At 32.7% G+C, this 21,845-nt stretch overlaps 1 protein-coding gene across 8 annotated transcripts in view; it reads left to right on the top strand.

The window, feature by feature from the left end:
* KaiR1D (Kainate-type ionotropic glutamate receptor subunit 1D) overlaps positions 1 to 20,589 on the top strand; it is a 219,091-nt gene extending 198,502 nt beyond the window's left edge. For 2 of the 8 annotated variants that reach the window (XM_089077884.1, XM_089077879.1), the window contains 11 exons: positions 483 to 635; positions 4,588 to 4,809; positions 6,533 to 6,824; positions 7,383 to 7,521; positions 8,023 to 8,160; positions 9,294 to 9,431; positions 10,573 to 10,771; positions 11,258 to 11,489; positions 12,891 to 13,006; positions 14,532 to 14,687; positions 18,708 to 20,589. In XM_089077884.1, the coding sequence (XP_088934010.1) occupies positions 483 to 635; positions 4,588 to 4,809; positions 6,533 to 6,824; positions 7,383 to 7,521; positions 8,023 to 8,160; positions 9,294 to 9,431; positions 10,573 to 10,771; positions 11,258 to 11,489; positions 12,891 to 13,006; positions 14,532 to 14,687; positions 18,708 to 18,899 (1,977 nt within the window). In that variant the 3' untranslated portion in view covers positions 18,900 to 20,589. Of the gene's footprint in view, positions 1 to 482; positions 636 to 4,587; positions 4,810 to 6,532; positions 6,825 to 7,382; positions 7,522 to 8,022; positions 8,161 to 9,293; positions 9,432 to 10,572; positions 10,772 to 11,257; positions 11,490 to 12,890; positions 13,007 to 14,531; positions 14,688 to 16,500; positions 18,169 to 18,707 lie in introns of those variants that run through there. The other 6 variants (XM_089077883.1, XM_089077882.1, XM_025219641.2 and 3 more) reach the window with 6 other exon arrangements.
* Positions 20,590 to 21,845: the final 1,256 nt, after the last annotated feature.

Raw genomic sequence — 21,845 nt, 5'->3', positions numbered from 1 at the left:
AATAAAATAAATAAATTTATATTTTTACAACAATTTATTCAAAAAAACTTAGCTAAATATAAATATATAAATATTCTGATCTTCATTCTGCATCACATTAACAATATTATTATCAACGTGATTAGAAAAGTGTATGAAAAAAGATTTTCTTTTACCGTATGCAAAGAAAAAAATTGTACCAGATTTTAGTACAAAATGTTATTTTATATATTTTTCTAATATATCCACGCAATATGTAAGATATAGACAAAATAACATATATTAAGAATAATGGAAAAACATGTTATAATGAAAAAGATTCGGATTATATCACAAGATATTGAGATAGATTTTTATCTAGACGGAAAAGTGCTCTTTCTCCTGACAATCTTTGTAAGGTCCAATATTTCCTAAAATCTTCCATCCAATTACTTTAGGTGAAATTTGTTGTATATACCACATCTCTTATGTCGATGACATTTCGTCATGTGTGTGATTCACAGACTGAAACGTCATTGCTGTACGACGCCGTCCATCTCTTTGCCAAGGCATTACACGACCTCGACACGTCCCAACAAATCGACATCAAGCCATTATCTTGCGAATCAACGGATACCTGGCCTCATGGATACTCGCTCATTAACTACATGAAAATTGTAAGTAACGTTAAGTGGAATAATTAACGTGTACGTATTTTCACATGTATTTGACAGATACTCTTCTATTTTCGTAAGAAAATCTTATACTTTTAAACGGTTCCCATATACAAGTAAATAAAAAATTTTAATATCTATCCTAAATAAATATATATAAGTAAGCAAAATATATGAATTAAAAATCTCGTAAAATTTGTTTCTTTCCTAATATTTACAGAATCTAATTTCTATATAAAACGATTCTCCTAATTCTGAATTTATTCCAAATCAATATAAATCTGTATTTTTAAATAACACTTTTATTTATGTGTGAACATTTATATGAATATTCTTATCTTTCTAACATCAATCGCGAAATCTTCATGTTAAATCAAATATTAAATTAGCTCTTTGTTTAGTATTAAGTATATAACACAAAATTTTACAATTATTATTTGGTCGATTTAAACTAAATTTAATTAGACAATCAAATAGACTTACAGATAATGACTGAGCTCTAAGCATACTTTCTTGTAAAACATGCGACAAATTTTGCAATGTAATAATAAAGATGATATATCGACGGCTATCTTTCCGCATTGATTAGTGCGCTCATTTTCAATGATGCAAGGCAGAAAGAGGATTATCGCGAATGTATCGCGCTGAGGAGAAATTAATCTCGCGCACCACCGATCGATCGCACCGACGTAATAAGCCATTATAACGATATGCTTAATCCGACTAACTCACTCGCTCGCCTTTTACGTCTAATCTATGCACCATTTATTATCAAGCAGCACGAGTCTCATCATGTGCATCACATATAGTCCAATCCATGATAGTCTCCGATTAAGTATTTGTAATGCGTGAGACATAAAATAAAATTGATCACATCACCATTTTATAATTTGTTTTAGACCCTTTTATTAACTTTGACAAATTCAATATTAATTTCATACGTAAATATAAAAACCTACCTAACAGATGGATTGATCTTTTTCTATAAAATTTATATTTATGATGATGCAATAAGAGAATTCATCAATCATGCATTTAATATCGCAAGCAAACATCAAATATGACTTTAATACAGAGTTTGTTTATGTGTGTATTGAAAAATGATGGAACCCAAGACTAATTTTACTAATTTAATGCAATGCGGATATGGATTTCGGATATTTTTCACTTGATTTTTAATATGCTATATATAAAAATCTATCTCTGTGTTATTCTTCATGAGAAAAGGAAAAAATTTGATAAATACGTGACACTAGGACGCGTGATGAAGGAAATCATACGAGGTACGGACGCATTGATTTTTCACGATTCGCGCGATTGTTCTCGTGGAACAATAGAAAGTTACTCCAGTTTAAACGAAGCTGTCACGCGTGCTGACAAATTGTTGTTCGCGGTTTCGCCGGTGCATTCTGACGCAAAGGACTGCATAGGCTGTAGTATGTATACTGCGTATCCTCAAATTTGCGCACGATATTTGAATCGAATATGAAAAGTTTCTAATCAATACAATTAACTTCGAGATTTTTTTTATAAAATTAATTTCTAGAAAATTTACTTGAAATAGTAAAGTTACTAGAAGTAGAAATAGAAATAATAAAGATTCGGATTTTTAAAATATTAAGCCAAACCTACATCGGATATATAAATAATATACGTTACGTATATTATAATATAATATAATTTTCTTTATTTTTTTTCTATTTAATTCATGATAATATTATTGAATCTCTGTCTCTGTCTCTCTCTCTCTCTCTCTCTCTCTCTCTCTCTCTCTCTCTCTCTCTCTCTCTCTTTCTGCGGCCACACAAAAATTTATTTTTAATTGTATCTTAAAAGGATTTATCTTACCAAATGATTTTTAATAAATATAATAATTTATAAAAGATAATTCATATGCGGCTGAAAGAATTAATCATATTAATCATATCTCGTGACTCCGGTACTCCGATCTCGTACTCTTGGTAAAATCTGTTTATTCGCAACAAATGCTGTCACGATGTGCATGCTGCTTAACGGCAATATTGAACGCATACAGGATACGATAACGCACAGCATCAGTAATGTGATACGATTTACCGTGAATATAAATATGCGTTGCACGCAGGATATGGAAACGTGTCTTGTCATACACGTCCCCATCGAAATTGACAAGTACTGGAAGATACGTTCCGTGCCGAAGCAGCTCTCATGTACAACCATGACTGCGTATATGCCACGAACGAACGAATCTGTCGTTCACATGGTTGAATGTCCTGACCGGGATAAGCAAAAATTGATGTCGATAGAATCAGCCATGCGTGTGTAATTTCGGCAAATTTGTTACTGCTCAATTATGCGTGATTATTTATTATCGACGATGACCGGTTAAATTACAAGTGACATTATGTTCCGAATTTTTATAAAAATCAAAAATATCTTTTTAATCATGAGAAAATAGTATAGTATGTTATTTTACACAAGAATTTAATGCATCATTCTTATCTAAAAATAAAATCATGCCTAAAAGATATTATTTTATTCTAAAAGATATTTTAAAAGATATAATTTATTAACATATCTACATATCTTCTCTTTAGATGTTTTAAATTATAAATACAACGAGAAAACACCAACAAAAATTCTCGTATTTACAAAAATAAAGAATTCTCAATTTAATTATATCGCAAAAATATAGTCTGATTAAATGTACTAGGAAAATGTTCCAAAATCGTTATAATTATATCAGAATTTACTCGCTAATTTTCTCAAATGTACATTTTGCAACAAAAAAGCGTGCTAATAAGGTTCATCATTTTATCTTACCGGTAGTTACAATGTAGTCATATGATAGATATTTGGATAATATTGATATAGTCTTTGTCAAGTGACGCTATAATCATTAATTAAAGTACTTCACTTTCAAGGATTATATCATAGGTCGTCGGTAATGATAGCAGCTATATTAATCTCGCGTGTCAGAACAGAATTTAATTTTGCGATATTCATGAAGCGGTAATTACAAGCAGTCACCCAGAATTTCGTCCGCAATTATATTGCGTCATTTTACGAATGTACAATATAACTCGTGTGCGCAGGAAAAGACGAGACAGAGCTTCGGTTATCATGCGGTATGCGCAATTACTCGTAATCGCTTTACGAACGGATTATGATAAAATTTTCATCGTAAAATGTTGTCGGATATTAATACATCTTCAGCGTTTTACTATAATTGCTAATTATAACTTGATATACTGCTGTCAGACTTCTATTTCATATCGAGTTTACGAGGAATAAATGTTTATATGTTTCCTTTACATGTATGCGTACGTGTTATAAATGCATCGCGATATGCTCATACCTAAGTTATATGTATATATATATATATATATATATATATATATATACGTGTGTTTATCTTGATTCTCAAACTTTTTTCAATCATTGAGCATATTAGCATTTAAATGCAAATTTACGTGTATATGAAATAAACAACATTTATATAAAATAAGTTATAATAAATAAATTATAATAAATTTGAATAAATTTTTTCTTAACAATAAAATATCTGAAAGATATAAAATTAGAAATAAATTTGCGTTTAGCGATATTTGTGACATAATTTTTGAGAATCATTGATCTACATACACACATGCCCATCTGCGTATAATGCGTTGCATATAAAACTTTTATCAGCCATGTGTTGATTTATTTGCGCATAAACCGGCACGTCAGATAATTCAATATTTAATACGCATAAATATAATCAAGAATATCAATAATATATTTTGATATTAATATCTACAAACATAATATTAACAATCTCTTATGGTTATACAAATATTGTTCAATTATATCCTAATAATAGTTAATAACAAAATCTAATAATAGTTAATAACAAAATCTAATATTTAAAAATATAACAAAATATATATTTTAACTGTTACAATTTAATATATATTTTTAATATACATTATAGGTGGAGATGACGGGGCTCACGGGTATTATCAAGTTTGATCATCAGGGTTTTCGCTCTGACTTTGTCCTAGACATCATTGAGCTGAATAACAAAGAAGGCTTAAAGAAAATCGGTACTTGGAACAGTACCAAAGGTATCAACTTCACGAGGAGTTACGGCGACGTTTATACTCAAATCGTTGAAAACTTACAAAATAAGACTTTCATCGTGACGACTATACTGGTGAGTACGTTTCCAAAGAATACGCGCAACTTTCTTACCTCAAACATCAGAATAATACATTGAATAAAACTTTCATCTTACGAATACTTAAGTCATATTTCTTTAATTCTCATAAATAACTGTGTATTATTTAAATTGGATGAAATAGAATTAGTATAATACAAATAGAATAATATATATTCTATTTATTTTTATTAATAGAAATGTGTATTATATATAAAATAGCATTCTCTTTTGGTTCTATTCTATTATAAAAAATAAAAAATACTAATTAATTAAGTAATTTAATTTATTAAAATATTGCAATAATTATAATTATATAATATATATGTTTGCATTAGATTTTTTTTCATTTCATCAGTATTTAAAATTTAATATTTATAATTATTTTAAACTTAATTTAGTATTTAGTATTTAGTAACAAGATAAAAAAGTAATTATAGTAATTACATAAAAAAATTCCAAAGGAAAAAGCTTCGAGAAAAGATTATTTAATTTGTGATATAAAGTATTGTGCAAAATGGACAAAATTAAATCATCTATTTTGATATTAAAAGTGCATCTTTAAAATTTGTGACTATCACTCGGGAATCGTTGCTTTAATCTGGACGCGAATAAAACAGGGACAGCCGCATTTAAGTAGCATTCACAGCGGGATGGAAAATTTTTTTCCATTCATTAGCGAAGCTTGCGCGCTCGTTAGCTTCCTGCTATCTTTTTTCCGAAGAGAAAAGAAGAAGATGAAAGGGATAAAAGAATGAGAGGAATGAAAACGCCGGTATCGAATACGCGCGCGACTTAATTGAAGTTTTCGCGACGTGCTCGACTCACATTACTTATTCTTGCGCTAATTGCGATGACAAAATAATGTATTCGGTAATGTATTAAGCATCTTGAAACTTAACCGAGAAAGGGACAACAGCAAGCTTCCCGCCGTGAAGTTGCGTGATAAGAAACGAGATGCGTCGCGTGAGAATCATTCTCGTAAAAACTTTGATGCCCTAACGTTTCTTCGATCGATATATGCTCAGATCCGTAATTAAACGGATTTGTCACTGATAAGAGCGTGCAATGTGTCCCAGATATATTTTTTACAGAATGTACGATAAATATATTAAATATTACAACAGCATTCTCCGATACCGATATCAAGATCAATAAAATTTTAAAAGCTTTCTTTTTCCAATATAATCATAAAAGTCTGTGATAAATTAATGTATTACCAAGAATAAATACAATGAATATAATTTTAATAAGTATGGCAGTATATAAATTAAAAAATATATAAAAACATATAAATTTAAAATTTATATATTTTTATTCTATCTTTTTCTACATATCTGAGAGATTCATCAAAAATCATTATCAGTTATTACCCTTCTTATAATTTCCTAATATTTAACACAACTAAATATTTTATTTTAATATGCCGATTTAAAAATCAAATTTACTTGCTTTGAATTATTAAGGTAATATTATTTACACACTTATATATTTTGAAAATTTTTAAAATCCTTCTCAGTACGGAGCATTAAATCTTCGTCAAGTCAATTTTAATCTTGACATCGATATCGCCTAGATTTTTACGGATATTATAACTTCACACTGACATCGAGAGCTATCGTCGATAAGCCTCCGATTGGTTGTAACGATAAATTCGTAGCGTTCCTTTAGACGCCTATATGCAGCGCACTATTGACAGCAACTCATTACCTCATCGCAGAGCGCGCCGTACTGTATGCGGAAGGACTCGAGCGAGAAGCTCACCGGAAATGCGCAATTCGAAGGCTACAACGTCGACTTGATTTACGAGATATCGCGGCTGCTTGGATTCAATTATACGTTCCGACTTGTGCCGGACGGCCGTTACGGTTCATACAACCCACAGACGAAGGAATGGGACGGGATGATGAAGGAGTTACTTGAGCAAAAGGCCGATCTCGCGATCGGCGATCTCACCATCACGTACGATCGGGAACAGGTTGTGGACTTCACGACACCATTCATGCCTTTAGGTGAGAGTTAACATTATGACGCCGTATAGCAAATACCGCCAATTTTAAAATTTCCATAAATATGTTACGAAAGAAGTTGTAAAAAGAATCCCCTATTTTACGTCAAAAGATTTAGATAACATCATAATATTTTTTAATCATGCTGCTGATTTTATAGCCTCGTATATTAGTGGGAAAAGACAAACACGCATGCGCTTTAGATGACCATTACTGATACCGAAGATACGACGCTGCTTTTTTTTAAAAATATTGTTTCATTACTTTTACTATTAATAGTGTTAGTATAAAAGTGTGAGTATAAAATTTTATTTTTAAAATAATGGAATACAATTTAAAAGATTACATGTAGGCGACCTTTGTTCTGTATATCACCGAAATAATTCTCGAGTGTAATTTTATGGGTATTATCATGTATCTTCGTAAACCGTAGATGATCATAACGAAAACCGGAATAAATCTCACCCAGATTATATCCGGTTCACTGTGTCCACACATCAATGCATTATACCTGTGGTTTCCACCGTGGCTAAGCATAAAATGAGAATTTTGAATTTCCAGGGATCAGCATACTTTACCGCAAACCCATAAAGCAACCGCCGAATTTGTTCTCGTTCCTCAGTCCTCTTAGTCTTGACGTTTGGATCTACATGGCGACGGCTTATCTCGGGGTCTCCGTGCTTCTCTTTATACTAGCCAGGCAAGTGAAACCACTTTAAATTCCTCCAAAATATCATGACACTATTCTGGAAATTCGATCCCCTATCCAATCGATACGATCGCGTCGTCTCCTATAACACAATATATCGATAAATTAAGTATGAAGGAAACATGAATCCATCTTACTTCGGTCATTTTTGTACGTCTTTATTTCATAAATTTACCGAACACGATAATTAAAAATTTGATTTATATCGATATCCATGTCGTTCTTTAACTACCATAACAGAAAAATCGATTACAAATTTAATTCTTTATTTCAATCAATATAATTCTAGTTATTGCCTGGTACATTGCATTTGCTCTTTCGTACAAGTTATTTGTAAACTCAATAAACACTTCGAGATAATTGCAATACAGATATCAAAATAGATTCGTTGTATATTAAATGGAAAAATTTTTGAGCTAGATTTTTTTCATAACAAAAAAAAACGCGTTCGATACCATTGGATCAGAACGTATTTGGAATCATTGAGTTTAGATTCACGCCGTACGAATGGTACAACCCTCATCCGTGCAACAAAAATCCGGACCGTCTGGAGAATCGCTTCAAGCTCCTTAACTGCTTGTGGTTCACCATTGGCTCCCTAATGCGGCAGGGTTGTGATATTCTGCCCAAGTAAGCTCTTTACGCATCGAGATAATGATCTTCATGCGCAAAATACGTGCTCATCGCATTCGTTGCATGTCACACTGCTGATTATCCACTAGCAAAATTAAATTGTCATTGTCTTTTTGTGCATAAATCAATTAAGAAGAAATATAGACAGTTTTTGATAAGTCATTCCGTAATGCGAACAATGCAATTTTCATCACAAGAGGTGCGAGAACAAAATGGAGCGTTATACATTATAGTTGTATAATATTATTTTTAAAGATAGACAATAAGAGAATAAAGCTAATAATAGTAATTCATAAATGATCTCTATATAATTAATTAGCTCATATTAATTAGCTCATTTAAAGCGATTTTCGTATATGATTGATCTAAGTATAAAACTAAAAGAATAAAATAATGATTTTGTTATAAGTGATTTATTACGTCTGATCCAATATAGCTAGAAAAGATTGGTCTTAGCGATTGATCTTAGCGATTGATTTTAGCGAGATCTTGTCGAATTATATATTTATATATATAATTCGAATAATTATATATTTATATGTGAATTTTTATATATATTTCGCCTTTTTTAAATTATATAATTTTAATAACATTCTAGCTACTTCTGTTTTTCGCAACTTTTCGCAATAGTTTTGTCATCAAAATCTTTAAGATGCGTCATAAGTGAACAATAATTTTGACGCAAAGAGAATATTTATAAAAATTTATAACGATAATTAAACACAAAATCTCGCCAAATGGCAATATTTCCTGTCTATAATAATTTCGTCATAATAAAATTCTTCTTACATAAAAAAAATGAAATTTATATTAAAATATTTCTTTAATTAGATAATATCAAGAAATAATATTACCACATGTATCAATTATTTTAATTAAATAATATTAAGAAATGATATATCACATGTATTATATGTTTCATATATTTATTATTCGCGCATATTGCTTTTATCATGAAAAGTCATTGTATCGCTTCAGAGAAAGATTTGCATTGATTCACAAATCGCACGAAGCACATAATACAAATTCGCAAGTTTATCGCCCATTTCAGAATGATGATACAGACAATTCGCGGGTAGGTGCACGCTTTGACATCTAATCTCGGTCCTTCCCCTTTCACCTGTCTGCAGGTTCAGCCCCTACGAATGGGAGAACCCGCATCCGTGCAACGGGCAATCCGAGGTCCTCGAGAACGAGTTCACCCTACTGAACTCGCTCTGGTTCACCATAGGCTCGCTCATGCAGCAAGGCTCTGATATAGCACCGAAGTAAGTTATTGAAAAATAACACGCAGTATATACAAACATAAAGTATGGCAATATAGAATCCATTATGTCGCTGTCAACCACCAATGCAAAATTAATACTAATTTGCATAAGAGAAGCAAACATATCGTTATCGTAGATAGATGCAAATGATGTAAGAATCGATAAATTGGCTCTGCTATATCGTAGGCTTGCTGCAATTGATTGTACATCAAGTATATCAGAAAACGTGAAAATTAGTGACAGGAATATGTCCCTTAACGGTCTTTAGTATCGACTCTTCTCTTAATGAACATCTAATCAAATGGCTTAATTAGAAAGCTACTTAATTAATGAGTTATGGCGAATTAAGCTGCAGTAGTGTATAACAAAACTTAACTTCTTAATTAATTCGAAGGAGTTTCCTTTTAATAGAAAGTTAACTTTATATTCAATTAGAAGGTATTTGATACTCAAAATGAAGAAGTCATTTTTTTACTAAAAATAACCTCTAATAAAATTATGATTCTAAAATTCGCTATAGAATTATATCCTTAGGACACGATTTCCGGTATGCCGTACGAATGAGGCAAAATTAATCATAGAGCTTTGCCTGTATCTAGTTATCGAAATGCATGATATTGCATGGCATGCGCTAGAAGCTTGGAATGCCGTTACACAAGTAGTTTCCAATAATTCCACATGCTCGTTATACATGACATAATTGCGTTTATGTATACTCCCGCCTGTTTTCGCATGTAAAATAATTCGTCCCCACACGTTTCGCATATACGTCCGTTCCACTCGCCAACTCCCACATTTGCCGTTTAATAGCAAACGCGAATCGCTTAACTGCGGAACGGGTTATAATACGCGACGTATACAGCTGGCTCGTTACATAAAGCGAAGTTGAACTTCCATACGCTCCATTACCTCATGGAAGGCGCAAAGTTACCCTCGAAAACTTTTGCGAACGGCAGGTGCTATCGATTCCTCTTTCTACGATTCGTATTTTCGACACGCTCTGCGCTTTATCGAGCACGGATCTACAAACGAGACAGTTTACGCGGACTACTTTACGCGCAAATTCTGCATGCTGAATTTTCTGTGTCAAAGTGCTTTGCCACAGGAAAACAATATGCAGCCTTTGATCTTTTATCCGCAGGGCCGTGTCGACTCGCATGGTCGCGGGTATGTGGTGGTTCTTCACGCTAATCATGATCTCTTCTTATACGGCTAATCTCGCGGCTTTCCTCACCGTCGAGAGAATGGATTCCCCGATCGAGAGCGCCGAGGATCTCGCTAAACAGACAAAGATCAAATATGGTGCTCTCAAAGGCGGTAGCACGGCGGCCTTCTTCAAGGTGAGATCGATAGTAATTAATTTTACATTTGGTGCATTGTGCCCAAGAGTAGGACAATATTCACACGTCTTATATATTTTTGAGGATTTTAGTACACGTCCCGAAAACACATAACATGCGATACATCAAATACGCGATATTTAAAAAAATCGGATATTGTACGATAAAATGGCAAAGCTAGAACAAAGTAAGAACGGTTACGTAAGATTGTGCGTTATTATCTCAAGTCCCAGTAATTGAGTTGAATTCGCTTCTGACGGACTAAGAATCTTCAATCAGAGCAACAGGGGAACCGCAGGATGCGACCTGAGAATATTCTCCTATTAATTCGAGAGCGCCGATGCGTGCAATTAGGGAGCGTAAGCTAGATGCGATATCCTTCCCCGAAGTAAGGCATGCCTACTTCGAGGTTAACCGATTTCCACTCCGACGTTCCACCGTTTAGCGGCACGCGTACTCAACCACGAAATTCCCGGCATGATCTAGGATTCCAATTTCTCGACGTACCAACGCATGTGGTCCTTCATGGACTCGGCGAAGCCGTCGGTATTTACGGCGAGCAACGTTGAGGGCGTAGATCGAGTAATCAGAGGGAAAGGCAGTTACGCATTCCTGATGGAATCCACCTCCATCGAATACGTAATCGAGAGGAACTGCGATCTTACCCAAGTCGGCGGTCTTTTGGACTCTAAGGGATACGGCATAGCCACGCCGCCAAGTAAGTGTTGATAGAAATATTTTAAGTATACACATACATAAAATGAAAATAAAAATTCATATGACATAAATGCTTCTTAAACAAGAATCATAAAAATATGAAAATTTGGTAATTAAAAAGGCGAAGGAAAAGTAAATGGGAAAGTGAACGCTAATATTTTTTCGAAAGAATCTTTATATTGCTAATGAATCATAATTTATGGTTTGTACCACTCATGTTGAAAATGATACAAAATAGAAGAAATTTTTTTCTTCGTTTTTTTTCGTTAGATATTTTATGTTTATTATTTGAATATTTTATGTTATATTGTTATATTGAATATTTTGTTAGAATTAACACTAGAATTAACACTTCAACTACGACAATGTAATTTAATATATTGTTGATTCATAATAGTCGCACATAAACCGGATATATAATAATATGTTCCAACAATAGTTGTAAATTTCAATGCTATATCGTCAATACAAAGCACGCTAATTAAATTTTTTGCCGCATCTCGGTAATCCACATTACTCGGCAGTATTGACGTGTGGTAAATCAAAATTTTAGGATAATAAATGGTTTTGTGACTAAAGTATTAATTAGCACATTTTGTAATTGATTACAATAGCAGAACATTAAAATCCATAATTATTAAAGGATGTATTATTATGTTTAACCTAATGCAAACAAACAATATATTAATAGGTGCTTTGTATTTGAAATATGATCAGCTTTTTTGATGTATTAAATATATGAAATTTTTTATTCCATTCCTATTTGTGCTTTTAGTTCATGCTATATTCATATTCCATTTTCACACTGTTATTCGGATATTATCACGGAAATTTACAAAATAGTCAATAACTTTCCTAATTTAACAAAAAGATAAGATAATATTGCTTATCAAATTTCAATATTACGATAACAACTTCAATTAACAAAAGAAGTGAACATAATACATTGCTTTGAGAGAAGAAACGCACCTAATTGATATTGCATTATAAAGTACCTATATCGGTCTATCGATTCTTTTCGAATAAAAAAAATTCCCATTCAATTAAAACTTCTCCTTCACGCAAATGAAATTCTGATAGAAAGAAAATGCAAATCGTTCCCTCGGCGAATCGAGACATCGTGCGAGCGAGTTAGTCGGTTTATCTGCTATGTTCCCGAGAGATCGAATAAAATCACATTGCCGGTCTGTCGTTCTGCTGATCTCGCGACTGCGCGAAAATGCCGATCGATAGAAAGTGTCGCTATGAAGGAAGCGATCGCGCACGGGATTGCTGGCGAAACGTTGGCGCGAGGGAACGATTGCCGCAACGGTGCTTCCGCGAAAGTTCCGCGAAAGTACGACACTACGAGGCGATAAAAGCAGCCAGGGAGGAGTTTCTCAAAATGACCTTGGAACTTCAGACTCGCCGTACAGAACGGCCATAAGCGGGGCCATCCTGAAGCTCCAGGAGGAAGGGAAGCTTCACTTGCTGAAAACGCGCTGGTGGAAGGAGAAGCGAGGCGGCGGATCTTGCAGGGTAAGCTAATACGTATTTTAAGGTGAATTTATGAGGTTTACTTGTAATTTTACGATACGCGAGTTTTATGAAAATTTTGAAAAATGTAAAAATAATAGTAATTACGAAACATTTTAATTCTGATATTTTGTAGAAAAATTAATCTAAAGAACACGATGGAAAAAGAATAGATTGAAAAATAGGGCAAGCATTTTTATAATACAAAATAGGAAAAGGGATAATCTTAACTCAATATTTCCGTAAGAACAATTTGAATACATACAGCGTACTTATCAAAAACTACACATAAATAATTTAATATAATAATTGTATTTTAATCTATAATGATACATCAATGAATAAACCAATGAATCAATGAATATTCATCAATTTTATTCATTTTTAAAATTTCCGCCTCTTTTAATTAATTATTTCGTGGCAGTAATCTCTTTATTCGTTTTATATGATATAATATTTAAAAGGAAGCCGTGTGAATTTGCTTTTAGACCACCATTTCATCCTCACTTTTCTCATAGAAGGATATTCTGGCGTGCTAGCGCACTCAAGAAATGCGTGTTCGAAATTCTTGCGCCAGACTCCAGCAACTCCCTTCATCCGTCAGGGATGAGAGAACTGCTGAAGGTTCGCGGCGGCACGCGGGGAAGAGTATTTCGCGAATTCGCGAAATCGAAGCTTCGTCGAGCTCACGATCATCGTTACGCGCAGTGCTATTTCTCGCGCACCTACGCCGATAAATTCTTCCGATAATTCACTAGGTTCTCCTCCCTCAAGCAAACTTCCTGCTGTTTGACGGATGAATATAAATGAATAATTACAGCAGCGTAAAAGATATTAATTTCTCTTATCATTCTTCATTTAACTTATATAACTGTCGTTAAAAAGACATAATAGTTACACTGTACGTTGAAAACTGCAATTATTAAAAATGAAAGAGATATACCAATATATATATTATTATATATTAATATTCGTAATTTTTGCATCGAAATAGAAAATCAAAAAGAAACAATTTTGGTATAAGTAAATGTTGTAATAAAAAGGATTGTACTAGAATCTTTGATAGATATATTTATAGAGATGTAAGGTCGTGTCCTTCTAATTGAGAAAATAATGGAGACAATATCCAAAAATATTTTTATGCATGTTATTTTTGACAACTCTAGAATTTAGATTCTTTTTCGTGTTGAAAATCGATCAAGAGGTAAAGGATAGTGCATCGATTAGATGATCTAATAGCCAATACGCTATTGGCTCTCCTCTCAACACTTTAATCCATCAACTCCGAGCATGAATAAGTGCGATCGAATTTTCGCAATATTATCGACGACGTGCAATCCTCTGCGAACCGCTTCAATAATGAATACCCAAACGCGAAAGCCGCGCGTGCATTAACGACGTGCACAACGGACTAAACGCGAAAACCGCCATTTCCTCAGCGGCGTATTACCGATGCAGTAGACTATATATATCTCGAACCACCGGCGTTAATGCGCCATAGGCTAATCGATGTTTCTCTCACGGCTAGGACGACACCTCGAAGAGCAGCTCGGCGGCAAACGAGCTGGGCCTGGCGAATGTCGGCGGTGTTTTTGTGGTGCTGATGGGCGGCATGGGTGTCGCCTGCGTGATTGCGGTCTGCGAATTCGTATGGAAGAGCCGAAAAGTAGCCATCGAGGAGCGGGTGAGTGGTGAGAAATAACACGCGGAGGAAGGTCACGCGGTAATAATCACGCCGGAAATCATCTCGTCGGGATCCGGCGCCGCCACGCGGCTCGATCCCGACGCGATCTATCCCGACATACCGCGCGAATACATCAGTTGATGCTCGCATGACGGTGGAGTTCCTCTCTAATGGTCTCGATACAGAACCACTCGGGTCTGATCGCTCGCTGACGGCTCGGGATCACCCTTGGCGATCATCGTTGGCGAGAATGACGAAAATTATGTTCTCGTATCTCTCTACGCGCGTATAATTTTTCTCATTTTTTTTTTCTACTGTATAACCATAAGCCTTCGCTTCTATTCGTCATTATTCTCATTGTTTCGCTGTGCGCGAATATCGTCGTTAGTCGGATAGACAAGGATACTCGTTACTGAGAACATTGCTGCTCCGAGCTTCCACGCTGAAGAAATGTCTGAAATATTTACGGCTTGCGAGAAATCTAGATAATTCAAGCTCAAGTTTTTTATGTCCAAAAACAAAGAAAGTAAGGAAGATTGCTAGAAATTTATTTGATAAAATTAACTATTAACATTTGAGTGGGTTAATTGCTGCGATTCTTTTCTTTCAAAAATTTATCTTCATAAATTCTAAGGTTTGAAACCATTCGATTTGAATCTTTATTTTTAAATGCATTTTTTTATTTTAATGTCGAAAAGTTACGCTGATTATTCCAATTCCACATGATATTAATGCATTCACTTGCACAAGCGAATAGAAGACCATGCTCACTAGCCTTACACGAGAGTGTTGTAATTACTAGAGAGACAGAATATAGAGAGAGAGAGAGAGAGAGAGAGAGAGAGAGGAGAGAGAGAGAGAGAAGATAGGCTATAGAAACGCAGCCAACTAAACTTAACTTAATGAAAAAAATCTCTAGCGAAATTCGTGTTGGTCGAGCGCGGAAAATGGAATTAGCGTATGCAAAATTCCGCGCTGCGTAGCTCACGTTGACCGGCACGCGTTAAGCGACGTGTATTCGTGCCGTTTACATATATTCAAGGGATAAGCAAACACAACTATTTGAGGAAGAATCGTCCGGGAACACGAATATGCAGCTTTGCGCGGATCATTCCCTACATACGCAAAAGTAAATAGCTCTGTGAGAGCTGAACGGGGAAGGTCGGTATTGCCGTGCCTCTTTTCAAACCGCGTTATATTCCGCAGGGGACTACGGCGAAAGCCGCGAAGCGTGAGCGAGGTCCACTCCAAAAATTCAAATCGGCTTACATCGATCGCAGGACGAGATTCGCATCCCGTGATGAATAGCACGGCTTTCGAACAGATCGAATAGCATACTTACATTTCCATGATGTATATCAATGTGATTCAACCAGGTCTTATACATCATGGAAATACAACTACACTCTCGCGATATTCGATACAATGGATATATCGCAATAAATAAAATAATAAGTAATGAAAGCAAATGTATTAATTACCTTTTTGGATTATATACATATTGAATTGGATACACTTATTGGATTTTATATGTGTATAAACATAAAAAATCGATACCTTCTGGAGCCTAATTGGATTAGTAATGTGCTTCGAGTAATAAATTACGATAATTGACAATAGATAATGCCTAATATGTTCTCAAGAAAGCAGTGAAAAAATACGACAGAAGTACGAGTTATATATTTACTTTTCTTTGCTTTTTTAAATAATCAGAGATAATTAGATTGATGCACATCTCTTTTTTTCGTTTTAAGTACTAATTGCGAATAACTAATATAAGGAATCTGATTCGGGCGTTCTGATTTTGTTCTAGAAGCAGAAATCCTCGGGGAAACCGATCTGCGAAGGTTTTACTGATCTGCACTAGCGACGGTACGCGCTGCACTGCGAAAAAACAGATTCTTAAAGCCGTACCTCAAAGCGTATCCGATCCGAGTTCAGTGGACTTAAGGAAGAACTCCATCACGAGTGATCGGAAAACTGTATAAAAATCGTAAAATTATATAAGGACAAACGAAAATAATCGGACAAAAGAAACATCGAGCCTTGACCTTTCTAATTTTCCTCCTAAAACCCTAAAAGCCAAATACATCGACAGTTTGATTTAAGAAAACAGTTTGAGAAGTATTTCTTATCAGAAATACTTCTCATCAAATTATTATAGCATTCATAAAGCATTCAATATTCTGATGTGACACAGATGGCATAATCAAAATCTATCTTTCGAATTATACAATATCAAATTTATAATTACGAAGAACAAACTTAAATTTGATTAACGGCAGTCAATTTCTCTGTAGAAAAAAACGTGCATTTATTACAATATACGTAATAAATAAATAGAATCAAAAGATGCTGTAAAAGAGAAAGATTAGAAAGGTTAACGTATTTGCCATTTGCTCATATCAAAACTTAGATTAATGAATAAAGACTTAAGCCTCGCAAAAGGAAAGGCTAAATCCTTCCTCGCGAAGTTGAAAATGTTTCAATCGATATAAAAAAAAAAAAATGAAAAAAGAAAACAAAAAAAAGAAAGAAAAAAGTCGCAATGTTTACAACTTATAGTGCTGCGGACAAAACTTTTAAGAACAATCACGATTTTGTACTGGCTAGATAGTGAATGTATAGTGTATCAGATTACAAGACGTTTTATTGTACATAATATGTAACTGTCGAATTAATTAATATATGATCGTGTGTGCGGAAGTTCGTTTGCTTCTCAAGATGATAATATTGTCATAAGTGATAATCCGAAAGAGCAAGTGGATGTAAGAATTTATCAAATGCCCAGATTGGACTTTTCAACAATTTATTATTTTGTAATAAAAAATACAAGATGAGAAAAATAGCAAAAATTCTCTCGATTAATTTTATATTTTTAAATTTGTGAATCTTTTAGTTGATTTTTTGAAAAATATCCGAAATAAATTTTTTTTCCAAATAATTAATAATTAATATAAAATTCACTCTTAAGTATTAATAAATAAAGTTTTTTTGAAACCCAAAGATATTATTTTGTTAAGTTGGATTTCTTTAATTTTCGATAGAAAATAATAGTTTTATTTCACTAAAAACAGAATGATTCATTAAATGTGATATTACTAATCTCTTTTTTATTTTACTTTTTTATTTTATCTTCCATTACTTAAATATTTGTATCTATTTTAATTAATAATTTATATATTCTCACAGAATAAGTATATTATTACGTTAGAAAATCATAATTTTTATCCACTTACATGTACCTTTCGCCGCAATGTAAAGTATTTCCGATCCATATGAAGAAGCACGCGGACTTCCGAAATTTCATTATTGAATAGACAAATCTCTGTGTCACGGCGAAATAACTTGTACGAAAATGCAATTTCGAGATGTTGCATTATTTATAACGTAAATGAAATTGAGAGAATGCGCGTGATGTGATAGTTTAGTATGACATTGTTAGTTGTGTCGCAATGTTTCTTGCGTCTCTCCCGTCATGGATTCACAAGAGGTGAGCTTATTTACCTTTTACATATATATATATATATATATTTTATTGTCAATGTTGTTATATAAATTCTTTTTCTTGAAACTATAAAAATTTCATTCAATACAATATTAAAAATTTTGAGATTTTTAAATATACAATATGCTTGCACGTATAAGTACATTCAAATAGTAATATATTTTTTCATAAATGCAATTGAAATTTTTTATTAGACTTTATTGAAACGTTAATCCACAATTATTGAACTAATAAAGTGTAAATCTTTGTCTTCAATCATTTCTGCTGTCATATATTTAATTAAATAATTTATTATAGATTTTCAACTGTTCACGTTCAAAAGAATTAATCTTTCTTCAAGCTTATATCTCGGATAAAAATTGTTTTTCATTAATAGAACTTTCAATTGCATCTTTACAAACAAAGGAGAAATTAATGTTCGAATTTCAATGTATTGAATTTAAACCGAACAACTCGTTTACGGTTCAATATGTGAGTTTTTCGCAATCGTCTTTTCATGAAATTTTCAGCAGTCCGTATGCTCGGAAATGGCGAGCGAATTACGATACGCTTTGGACTGCGGCAACGGAAATAAAAAGCCGTCGAAGAAGGCGTTTTGTCGACGTCAGGGGCAACATTCAAGTCTGTCGATTGTTTCGGAGGAGGGCAAGTATGCGGCATGCAACAAGTACAGGCACTTCGTTGGAAAAGCACCTCTGACGTGAACAAAGGAACGCCTGGCGTGCGAAAAGGCCGAGTGATGAATTTCTTTGCGAAGTTAATTGCTTCCTCTCTCACATGCGAATTAAAACATACATGACCGATCAATTCGAAACATGTTTAATCTAGAAAATAAAAATCATCGCAAAAATTATTCCTAACTAACCTACGAAATCACGTTTAAATACAGCAAAAAATGGCAATTCTTATAATTATATTATAAAAATGGCAATTCGTAGAAAAATTTGAATTTTATCGAATTTCAAACATAAATTCGATACTACATCTCTTAGGGAAGAGAAAAACGCTGCCAAAAGTTCTTAGCACTAGGATTCTGTAAATTCGTTGCGATGAGAATTCACGATACGATTTAGAGTCTACGTGTAAAAAGGACTTATTTCTAATTGTGTGTACACATCTGTCCTTTTTTTACGAACCACTGTTGAAAAAAATATCCTATCATCTAATCCCACATAACATTTGTTAAGCATAATGAGATCAGAATGAATGCGAAGAAACGAACGAGTGAACAGCAGAGTCGCATGGAATTGAGTAGCGTTTCGTGTAAAATATTTTATTGAAATCAATCCAAATATTGTTATCGATATGCGTGAATTTTTTTCGGAGGAACGTGAATTCCATCGCGTATATGGTGAATTCAAAGATTTGAAATAATGTTGAAATAATGCATGATGTTTAAATAAATGATGTTAAAATGCGAAAAGATTTCATACATTCCATCTATAATCTGCGAGATGTGATATCGCGAGTGATGATCATTTGCTCTATTTTGTATCGCGATCCAACTGTTTCATATGTGTGATTTATGATGTATAATGTTAAAATGTTTAAATATATTTTATCTGAATTTATTGTCATCTCCTTAGCTGGTCTGACGGGGTCCATAAGGTCAATGAAATATTGTTTGAACAAATTAGAGTTAATTGTCTAAACTATTCTAATTATCTAGACTATATAAATATTTCAAGCCGCATTCGCGACATATATTGTCAATGTTCTATCGAATGCAAAAGACTGCTATTCTTATTAAGAAATACTATTGCTTTCAAGAAATACATGTCATTATTCCTGCTACCGTTCGTTCGTCCGAGTAATGTTTCCGTTCAATCGCATTTATGCGGACCTTGTGAACCAAGCAGTATTTCTTTGAGTCTTCTTTTTATTGTAAAAGAGAAAAATGTATAGGAAATACAGGCACACGGGATTCTCCAGTTTAATATTTAAACCATCGAAAAAGAATGTCGCATAAATTAAAGTATGAATGTTCGACGCTGTATTGAAGAATGTATGACATTCCGATAGCTTGTACGTGGATACTATTTTAAGATCGAGCGTAAAAGCGAAGAGAAGCGTAAAATACATTTTGTTTCTTTCTTCTATACTTGCAAGCACCTTTCAATATTTTATTTCACTCAACACAATTTACCGAATTCTGAATGCAAATTATAGAAAAAAGTACGTACAAACGATATATAAAAATATACATGTGCATACATACACAATACCCACTGTAAATATCATTAACACTATTACATACTTGCGTTCATATGTCACGACATATAAGTTTGTTAACAGCCAATCGCGATTCTATAATTCTTCTTATATAAAATGTAATACAAGCATCAACACATATTAAACGTAAATAAATTAATCGTCTGTAAATTCTCATTTAAATGCTCTCTATTATAAAATGGCCTTTATCTCATCCCTTTCCTTGATTAATCGACGATTATTATTTGATTACAATAATCATAATGCTAATTTTAGTAAATTATATCGTTTATCAATACTATATTGCTTTTAAACTATTCTAAGTAATTAGAAAATTAATTTATAAGAAATATATCATAATCTTTAACATAGACATTTTAATATTTTCTAAAAAAGTATATTTGCTTCATATATTAAAGTATTCTTACACATAATATAATGCCTATAGGTATATAAAAATATAATATTTAAATAAAAAATATTTATTATTATGAATATAACATATTGCCCTTGATAAAATATAAATCTATTTTATTACATAATATCTATGTATATAGGTTGTTGTAAAAAAAATGTTTTTAAATGATAACTTATAACTATAAAGCTAAGAAACAATGAATGACATTACAGATTTCTGTAATTTACAAAATTAGAAAAATAATTACGGCGTTAAAACAACAATGATCTTCTTTCTGTTCCTAAGTAATAATAGCGCTAGGTAATTTTCAACTTCATATTAATTGTGCCTGTGGTTATAAATTTAACTCTGATTACAATCTTAGTTCATGTTATGTGCTCATGCAAGTAATTTCTCTAACACCTAAGTTAATATGTTCTCTCAACCCCACCCTTAATACCAGAACATCAACGTAATTAAATTTAATGTAGATAAATGCATGTCTGCAATATACACATTATTCTAAATGTTTTTAAACAAACCGTTCTTATTATTAATAATATATAAAAACTATATCGCAAAAAATATATTGCAATTATTATTAATAATATATAAAAACTTAAAAACTTAAAAAAAAACTTAAGAAGATTTAATATTTTTCAAAAATTGTCTCATCTTTTTAAGAGAAAATAATTTTACACATGAAGTCTTTCATAACTTTGTAAAGAGAGAAATGTTTCATAATTTGTAAGAGATAAAGCTAGAAAATTAAAGAGAAAGATCTAAAAAAAGACTTTTAAAAAAATTTTCTATTTTTTTTTACAATTCTAATCCTTTGACAACGTAAGATCAAAGTATTGATTGTTTTGATTATGTTCGCTCGATAATATGACTTTTAAAATAAAGTATACATTAAAGTGACACAAAAAAGTTCCTTCAAATATCAAAATTTTTTAAATTTATTATACAATTGATTAATATCAACGCCAATCAATTTTTGCTATCATCCAAGAATATTATCGCACATTAAATTCCCACTCCA

This window comes from Pogonomyrmex barbatus, unplaced genomic scaffold (genome assembly GCF_055798465.1).
Source record: "Pogonomyrmex barbatus isolate J1 unplaced genomic scaffold, ASM5579846v1 scaffold20, whole genome shotgun sequence".
Taxonomy (NCBI): domain Eukaryota; kingdom Metazoa; phylum Arthropoda; class Insecta; order Hymenoptera; family Formicidae; genus Pogonomyrmex; species Pogonomyrmex barbatus.
This window is presented reverse-complemented; position numbering and strand designations above follow the sequence as displayed.